The sequence below is a fragment of the Ursus arctos genome, unplaced genomic scaffold, assembly GCF_023065955.2.
Source record: "Ursus arctos isolate Adak ecotype North America unplaced genomic scaffold, UrsArc2.0 scaffold_34, whole genome shotgun sequence".
Lineage (NCBI taxonomy): Eukaryota > Metazoa > Chordata > Mammalia > Carnivora > Ursidae > Ursus > Ursus arctos.
This window is the reverse complement of record NW_026623030.1, coordinates 8003066-8012500: the sequence shown is the minus strand read 5'-3', so window position 1 is coordinate 8012500 and position 9435 is coordinate 8003066. Positions and strand designations below refer to the sequence as shown.

At 47.8% G+C, this 9435-nt stretch overlaps 1 protein-coding gene across 2 annotated transcripts in view; it reads right to left on the bottom strand.

Annotated features, from left to right (window-relative positions):
- Positions 1 to 9435, bottom strand: part of MYO18B (myosin XVIIIB) — a 248424-nt gene that overhangs the window by 99074 nt on the left and 139915 nt on the right. For both annotated transcript variants that reach the window (XM_057305965.1, XM_048221462.2), the window contains 2 exons: positions 7006 to 7116; positions 2708 to 2812 (listed from right to left, as the gene is read on the bottom strand). In XM_057305965.1, coding sequence (XP_057161948.1) covers positions 2708 to 2812; positions 7006 to 7116 — 216 coding nt within the window. The remainder of the gene's footprint in view (positions 1 to 2707; positions 2813 to 7005; positions 7117 to 9435) is intronic.

Sequence of the window (9435 nt, the reverse complement as noted above, 5' to 3'; positions counted from 1 at the left end):
ATGAAGGGATTTTAAAAAGGTCTTGCCAGGGGTGCCTGGGTCGCTCAGTGGGTTAAGTCTCTGCCTTTGGCTCAGGTCATGATCTCAGGGTTGGGAGATCAAGAACCACGTTGAGCTCCCTGCTCAGTGGGGGAGTCTGCTTCTCCCTCTGCCCCTCTCCTATCTTGTGCTTGTGGGATCTCTCTCTCTCTCGAATCAATCAATAAAATCTTTAAAAATCAATCAATCAATCAATCAATAATGTCTTGCAGGCAAACTAAAAGAAATCAAGCAAAATAAAATAAGGCAAAAATCATTCATGGAGAAAAGAAGGACCATATCATAATCAAAGGAACAATATGCTAAGGAAATAAAACAATAATTAACTTAGATGCACCTAAAAACATCATCTCAAAATATATACATGCCCTGGAGAAACTCTTGCCCACGTGCACAGTGAGACATATGTAAGAAGAGTCATGGCAGTTTTGTGTCTTAGAACAGAAACAACTAAATATCTACCAGCAGAAGAATGGAATTAAAAATAAAAAGAATATTGTGTAGCAGTTAAGATGAATGAATTAGAGCTAGACATATTATCAGGGGCTGGTCTCCAAACACGGTACAGAAGGCAACAAAGTAAACTGCAGAATCATATTACTGTATGTGGTTAAAGTTCAAAACTTCATGCCAGGGAATTCCACACTCCAACCACAGGATGATGGTCTCCTCTGGGAAGCAAGGAGGAAGGAAGGAGGGAAGAATGGGACCTTTAGGAATGGAAACCAAAGAGCTACCAACTGTTGTTGTTGTTGTTGTTGTTGTTGTTGTTTTTGAAGTGTGTTTTCTTTCCTTAAAAATATCTGAACCTGATACAGCAAATTTTTAATTTATGTGACCCCTGGGTGCTTGGTGCATAAACACCAATTATATTATTCATTCTACTCTTCCTTGTGTTTGGCAAATGTCTTAATAAAACATTAAAAACTACCAAATGTGATCATTTATTTAAAGGTTCCAGCTTGGTGACTAACACAAAATTAGCATTTTATTCATTTCAAGTCATCTTCTGTTTCTACAGAGAATGTTTCATTTCAGAGATATCTAGAAAAACCTTTCTTTACTGGATTACTTACTTTGTTCCCTCCAGTGGGCCATGCTGGATAAAATGCCACCTTCTCCCAGGGATTTCCCTTTATCATTCTAGAATCAAATATTGGGCTCGGCTCTCTTGCACTAATGCTAAGGAAAGAGTAACCCCAATGGCTCTACAGTCAATGGCCTGGTTTGCTTGGCTGAAACACTAGAAAATTCAGAGCAGGAAAATGATAAAGCTTTCCTGTAGATTCCTTCGGCTTCCAACACTGACACTCCATGCCATGGTGGTCCTGCTCTAGGATTCACTCACTTCATCAATTAAAAAAAAAAAAATACAGGGGGGCCTGGGTGGCTCATTCGGTTAAGCATCTGCCTTCAGCTCAGGTCGTGATCCCAGGATCCTGGGATCGAACCCCACGTCGGGCTCCCTGCTCCGTGGGGAGCCTGCTTCTCCCTCTCCTGTTCCCCCTGCTTGTGCTGTCTCTCTCTGTCAAATAAATAAATAAAATCTTAAAAAAAAATACATAATGAGTGGCTATTTATCTAAGGCCTGGCTGCCCTAGATGACCATGTGAAGAGGGGCCCACATTCCTTTGTGACCAGAAAGAGTAACTGGTGACAGACAGCGAGATCGTTGCTAATTAAAAGACAGTGAATGCCCGTTAAGCAAAGACCTCCAAATACACGCCTGTGATACTTTAAAAGAAATCATAGAAGCCACAGGCATCTCTCTCCGATGGTGGGGTTTCACACAGTGGCAGCACAGGCAGGGCAAGGAATATTCGGGCAACGGAAGAGTGATTCCTCCCAACTGGGAAATCAGGAGCTGGTGCTGTGCTCTGCTGGCTGCTTTATTTACAGCTGTGGCTTTTTTGCAAAAGGGGAGGTTGATTTTGTGCTCAGAGGACATTTGGTCATGTCTGTAGACATTTCTGGTTGTCACAACAGAAGGGAGATGGTATGCTGCTGGCATTTCGTAGGTAGGGGTCAGGGACGCTGCTTAACATCCTAGGGTACACGGGACAGCCTCCCTACAACAAAAGATGATGCGGCTTGAAATGTCCACGGTGGCGCAGTTGAGAACCTTGGTATACAGCCATGGCAACCTCCCCGCAGGGCTCTGCCCTCCAGAAGCTCAGAGCACTTCATTAATAGCTCACCCAAAGCCATGTCGACAGAAGTGGCCCCAGCTAGGGTTTCAAGCTACATTTGCTTGACTCTGAGCCTGGCTGCCTCTAGCAAAAGTCTTATTCTCACGAGGCCAGCTGTGAACAGAGTCGCCATTCACATTCACCCCTCTTAAAGCAAGGGCTGCCTGCCCTCCCTCCCCGACAGCTGCTGAAGGCAAGGCGACCTCGTCTGTCCCTTCTGGCTGGGCCTGCTCTGTTTATTCTCATGGTCCTTCCAAGAACCCTGCTGTGAGTGGACCCCAGAAGGTCTCCTTGGAAGAGCCAGTAAGTGTGGACAGGGGGCACATGGGAGGAGCAGGTGGAGGCTGGCTAAACCGACTGGCCTCTGGCTTTTGCTGAAGACTTCTTGAGCTGTCCTTCCCCTTGAATCTGTCTCTCTGAGCGGGGCCTGGAGGCAGGGAATGTGTTCTCTCGAACGCCTGCTGGTGCTTCCCTCTTACCTGATCGCAGAGGGTTCCAATCAAGCCTTCCAAATCCTGCTTCTCATGGAGGACCATCTGCTTCTCCTCGTACTCTTGCTCCAGCTGCATTTCCAGCTGGCGGAGCTGCGGGCACAGAGGGCAGATGCAGACACAGGATTAATGAGCTCCATCCGGACAAAGCCCACAAGGCAGGGAGACCGTCTGGAGGAGGGGGGAATGTGACACTCGTGGTCCCCTGCCCTGTTCCACAAAGGCCACCCTAATGACTAGGAAGGGGTGTCTCTGTCGGAGAACTCAGGAGCCTAAAAGCTTGGGAGCCCGACAATTATGGGGAGAGCTGGCCAGGGATGGCAAGCCCCGTGCCACTCACTGTGCAGCCCTCCCCCCCCAGTGCCCTACCCATTCCCTAACAGCTGTTTCCTTCTTATGCCACGACCTTGCTTGAATATTTGCAAATCGTGGCACTCTGAATTTTTAAGGCTCTGGGCAACATGATACCCAACATATTAAAACGTAGCCACCTTCTTTATCAAATAGACTATGAATCCATTAAAAAAAAATGTTTGCATTTGCCATTACTCGGTGTTGTGGATTACATGTTCGGTCTCTCCCAAATTCCTATGTTGAAATTCTTTTTTTTTTATTATAATAATTTTTTATTATATTATGTTAGTCACCATACAGTACATCCCTGGTTTTTGATGTAAAGTTCGATGATTCATTAGTTGCGTATAACACCCAGTGCACCATGCAATACGTGCCCTCCTTACTACCCATCACCAGCCTATCCCATTCCCCCACCCCCCTCCCCTCTGAAGCCCTCAGTTTGTTTCTCAGAGTCCATAGTCTCTCATGCTTCATTCCCCCTTCTGATTACCTGTGTTGAAATTCTAACAGCCCCCCCCACCACAACTACCCGGTGCAGTATTATCTGAAGACCAGCCTTTGGGAGATAATTGGGTTTAAGTAAAATCCGGAGGATGGAGCCCCCGTGCTGGGATCAGGGCCCTTACAAGAAGAGATCGCAAAGAGCTTGCTTCTTCTGTCTCTCTCCACCACTTGAGGACCCAGCAAGCAGGCAGCTGTCTGCAAGCCAGGAGGAGGGCCCTCACCAGATGCCCAATCTGCTGGCACCTTGATCTTGGACTTCCCAACCTCCAGAACTGTGAGAAATGAATGTTTGTCGTTTCAGCCCCCAGTCTGGGATACTGTGCTAGAGCCATCCAAACAGACTAAGACATTTGGCTCCGGGCAACTCATTTCATTTCACTGGCTCTGATTTCTCTAATCACCCAGCAAAGGCAGGTGTTCTCCGCTAAAGTGAATACCCCACGATAACCGCTTTGCACACCCTCCTCCCCGCCAGCCTCTCTCCTACATGCTACCTTGCCCACCCCTTTGTCCTTCCTTTCCATGCTGTATCAATGACCCTATTGCACCGGTGGGCAAACTGAGTCAGAAAGACGTTCTAAGGCCCCTACTCCTAAGTGAGTTGCCGCTAAGAGCAGTTCCCGTTCTACCTCCTGACCCCGGCTCTTCTGCCACCCCAGAGATCACCATTCCCACCCAGGTCGCTAAAACAATTGATTTCCTGCCACGGCGGGAAAGACGGAGCAGAGCAGATGCTAGATGAAATCCACGTGTGTGTCTGCCATCAGGAGAAAAATACCTTTCTCTGACCTCGCTCCCTCCCTTTATAAATCTGTCCACGGAAAAGCCTCGGGAGGGCCTGGGTCACATCTCCACCTCATCGGGGCTCCGGCTCAGGGCACTCGTGATGCTTTGAGGCACGTTTAGAATGCACAAGAAGTTGTGCAACCTTCACACGAGGCCCTGGGGGCAGGGACTGAGGGCTTCCATTTCCTGACCCATGGAGGGCAAAAAAAGTACTGATTGATGGTCACTTATATAGTAAGCAAGTCCATTTCACAATCTTAAGAGGGAGAGACACAAGGCCATCTGCTCATATCTGCTTTTAGATGCAGACTGGCAAAGCTAAAACGCATTTTGAAAAATACACAAAATAGTAAAAAACTCTGTATCAAGCCAGGCAAAGTTTTCTGGAGTGTGTTCTGCAGGATGTCTCTCCATGGCGCTCAGAAGCGTGATGGGTACATAGGTGGTGGAGTCCATGCTAGAATGAGCGTGAGAACCACTGAGTTAAGTCAAGGCTTCAGTGCAAGACTTATCAGAGCCTTTGGCAAATTCATGTGTGGGAAGCACTAAAGGATATAGCACTGCCCAAGGCCGCCTTCTATAAACGCTTCCTAAAATTGCCTTCCATGGTCCAAACATTTGCAAAAGAAAAAAAAATTTTTTTGATCTAGCATTTTCGGTAAGAGACTGGGCTTTGGAGTGAGACAGACCTAAGCTTCAACTCCTAGCTTGGCTACTTCCCAGCTGGGTAACTTTGGGCAACTCACTGCACCATTTTGAACTCTGGTTTCCTCATCTGTGAACCAGGACCGCAAACCTCACAGAGTTCAGAGGAGCAAGGAAGCCAATGGACATCAAGAAACCAGCCTGGTACACGGCGCCCTCTGGGTGTTCAAAGACTGCCATTCATTTCTCCTAGATATGTAAGAATGGAAAAGAAGCAGAAACTGGCCCCGCGATGCAAACTCCCAGCACTTTACAGTTTACAACAGCTCCCAGCACTTAACAGTTTACAAGCTACTGCCCATTCTTTTATCTCATCTTCACAATCGCAGAAGGCGGCAGAACATTTTCTATCATTGCTTCTATGTCCTAGATGAGAAACCAGAGTCTCAGGGAGGTTCTGAGACAGAACTCAGGGACACACAGGTCTGGATAAGTTCAAAATCATTGACTGAGTCACACCCAGGAGCAAGGGAACTACCCGGCTGGGTTCGCTGGCTCCTCTGAAGGGCACGCTGCCCGGAAATCCACTCTTGCTTGTAAGTTTCCAACAAACAAGGATTCCATGACAAAACTGCGCCATGTTTCCCCATCTGAGATCTCCTTGAGTCTTCATTGTAAGTAGTCACGTCATCCCATCTTAGGGATGAGAACAGTGATGCTTCTTAGCAAGGTTATGGGGTTCCTCCAATGCGCCACACTTGGTAGTTGACAACATTGGGACCTGACCCAAGCATGACTTGACTCCATGACTCCAATTAAAGCAGCGACTTTGGCCTTCTCGTGCATCCTATAAACTGGTTCTCCGTGACCAGTGCTGGATACAGAGTAAGGAGTCAAGGAACAGCTCGGATTTGAGTAGCAGTTACGGCTTTTAAATCACTTTCCCAAGAAGGCCCCGTTGTTAAGGTGGAAGGGCGAAGATCCAAACCAAGAGTCTGGGAATTGCAACACCCAGGCCCTCAAGCCCTTCCGTCTAGAGGTCTCTGCAGACGGACCACCGAGGGAGCCAATAACAGGAGTCAGCTTTGGGAAATGCTCCTCTGCTCCTTCTTGGAGATCCAGCGGTACACGAGACAATGAAGGACCTGGCGGGGTCCCACAGCAAGAAAACCTGTTCACTGAGCCCTAACCCACAGCTTTCCAACCATTCTACTTAAAAGATTCATTTTCTATTCATATCAGTCAATGCATCTGTAAGGATGTTATCTCGGCATTGGTTAGAGTAACAGAAAATCCGAAAATCCTCGCTGCCCAACCACAGGAGACTTGTTGAACAGATTACAGCACATGCCTAAGGTGGGCTGCTTTTAAAACTCTTAAATATGTAAGTTAGCTCTGTATTTACTGACATGGAAAGAGGCCCAGCACACACCGCTGAGGGAAAATAGCAGGCTTCAAGAAAGCATGACCCCATTTAGGGAAAACGATATCTCAACAAATATGCATGCGTGTGTGTACAGTGACAGAGAGCTATGAAATGACTTTTAAAATAGTAATAATGATGGTTTCTAGGTGGTACGATTGCAAGGATTTATTGCTTTCTTACCCACTGTTTGAAATGTCTGCAGGAGCTTGGATGAAATGTTAAGAAATTATTTGCAAAGGAAATAGCCAGAAGAAAGTAGGCCCCTTCCTGAAACCTCTAAGTCCTTACCCAAGGCATAAAGTCACATGGCACTATGGACTTTTGGCAGAAAGCTTGGGGTGATGCTGCTCGACAGTTCCAGAGGCTTCTGGAAGTTCTAGAACCATATTTAAGATAGGTACTTCTGCTCTAGCACTGCTGACAGCTCAGGTCATAGGGGATTGCAGGAACGGTCTGTCCCCAAGCCCTGGAATCCACCCCCCCCCCACATACCCCACTCTAAGGACGAGGGCATCAGGACGGGACCTGCCAGGGCCCAAGGGCACAGCTCCACTTGCTGGTCACATACCCGCTTCTGGCAGGACTGACGGACATCTTCCAGCTCCTCCTCCTGGTCCTCACGGTCCTTCTGGTGCATCTGTTTCATCCGCTCGATCTCCAGCTCAAACCGCTGGCGGAGCTGGGGGGCGGCAAGGACAGCGGTACATGAGGGCTACCCATACGAACCATGCCATCCTGGGTATCCCCCCTGCATTTTTCATTTCTGGAGTGCGGGGACGAGAGTCAAGTCATCCCCTAGGCACCCAGGAAGGTCAGAAATGATCGATAGATAGCCCACGTGCTGCCTCTACCCCTTCCTGAGGTCATTACCAGCATCACTAATCCATCACACGCTTTCCCTCTGAATTTAGATGGAAGACTCCTTCAGGATCCTTCTCAACACTTTTAACACGGAACAAGTGTGTCATCCCTGAAGCAAGCATCGGTGAGGGTTTTTGGATGGATGGATAGGTGGGTGGGTGGATGGTAGCACAAACGTTTATGCACGAAGACAGGAAAGCCTGCGGAGGGAGATCCCTTGCCTAAAATGTCGCCTTGGACAATTCACTGTGCCTCTGATTACTTTGTGGAAAACCCCCACCTAAGGATGCTTTTACGAGAATTCGATGAGATCGCAGGTATAAAACATCTAGCACGTTGCCTGGCACACGAATGTGACGTTCTCTTTTGCAAGCAGACAGGAGGCAAAAAAGAAAGCAAGAAGGGAGGGAGGGAGGAAAGGGAGGGAGGGGGGGAGGGAGGGAGGGGACAGGAAGGACTGCCCCCTCCCTTCCTGGAAGACAAAATTAAGAGCTGTGTCCCCGTAAAGGAGATGAGTTTTAAATGAGAGCTTCCAAAACTTGCTCAGAGCCGACAGAGAGCCGCCTGCAATGTACGATGTTTAAACCGGGTGATGTTGTATAGAAGGTTCTAGAATTGGAAGCAGATGTTGTGGGTTCCTGCTGTGGTTCAAGATATTCCTGTCTTGATCTCTGTAATTAAGGGACTGACCCAAGCTCTTGCTTCTCAAATTCCATGGCGTGTTAGCATTAAATAACACAATTTTTAGGGGCGCCTGGGTGGCTCAGCCGTTAAGTGTCTGCCTTCAGCTCAGGTCATGATCCCAGGGTCCTGGGACGGAGCCCCGCATCGGGTTCCCTGCTCGGCGAGAAGCCTGCTTTTCCCTCTCCCACTCCCCTTGCTTGTGTTCCCTCTCTCGCTGTCTCTCTCTGTCCAATAAATAAAATTTAAAAAAAAATAATGCTATTTTTAAAAATACGCATTTCGGGGCTTCACCCTAGACCTGCGGGATCAGAATCTCCAGGGCGTAGCCTCCAAGAATCTATACTTCCAAGCTGCCCTTTATCTGTCCTCTCATGCTGTTGGTCACGAAGCAGCATTTGGAACCTGTTACTACGGACAGGTTACAATGTAGAAACTGACTTTCTGATCATTTACCACACCACCCAGAGCCTTGCACCCAGCCTCCAGAAGGTTACAACTGCGGTCCCTCGTGTGGAAATGAAATTGGGAAAAAAACAATCTTGGTCTTTTCAAATGTTGACAATATTCTCTACCACGCGGGACCGTGGCGGAGAGGCAAAAGGATAGAGCCCCTATTACAGCTCCTGGCATAAAGTAGGCCCACTTTAAATGTCAACCTCCTTCCTCGCCTCCTTTAAAACGACAGAGGTTATGGGAAGATAATCCAAAACGAAGAGCTTAAGCAAGTAAATATAATATTTCTTTTTCATTTTTTTTTCTAGCCTCTTGGACACTCCTGACATCTGCAATACCATTTATGTCAAGCTTATATGAGTCAACATAAAATTCCCTGGAAAAAGTGCTATATTGTGATCAATAAATAGCTCCCAGATGTCTACAAGGGCGCAGTGTGGCGTGAGGTTCTGGGCGAAGCTGAAGACGGATTCAATGTTGCGTCAGCCTTCTGTCCGCACTGAGGATGGAAAATTAGAAAGGATGCATTAGCTTTCGGGTCCCTGAGGTCACCGGAGTACATGTCTGCTCCTGAGCACCAAGGGGTCCCCTGGTGGTATCTTAAAGAACACACAAAAGTTTCCAAAGCGTTCGCTTTATTCTTGACTCTGGGTTCCTATGCGAGCTGCGCCATCCTCCTTGTCCCTGAAAACGCTCTACATAGATATTCCACTTCCTTCTTGAACCTCCATGGACTCCTGGCTGGGGCTGGGAGAAGCCAGGGGATTGGCAAGGCTCCAGTTCCACTGTACAGATGAGGAGAGTGAAGTCTAGAGAAGACAGGGGGCTTGCTTTAGGTCATAGAGACTGAGCAGCCTTGAGGACCCCCTGTGGATGTGCCCGTATTTCAGCTCCTTGAATGCCACAAGACTTTCCTGCGCCCAGGACTTTGCACAGGCTGTTCCTCCTACCTGGAACTCTCTTGATGCCAACTTGGAGTCATCCTTCAGTAAATGTCACT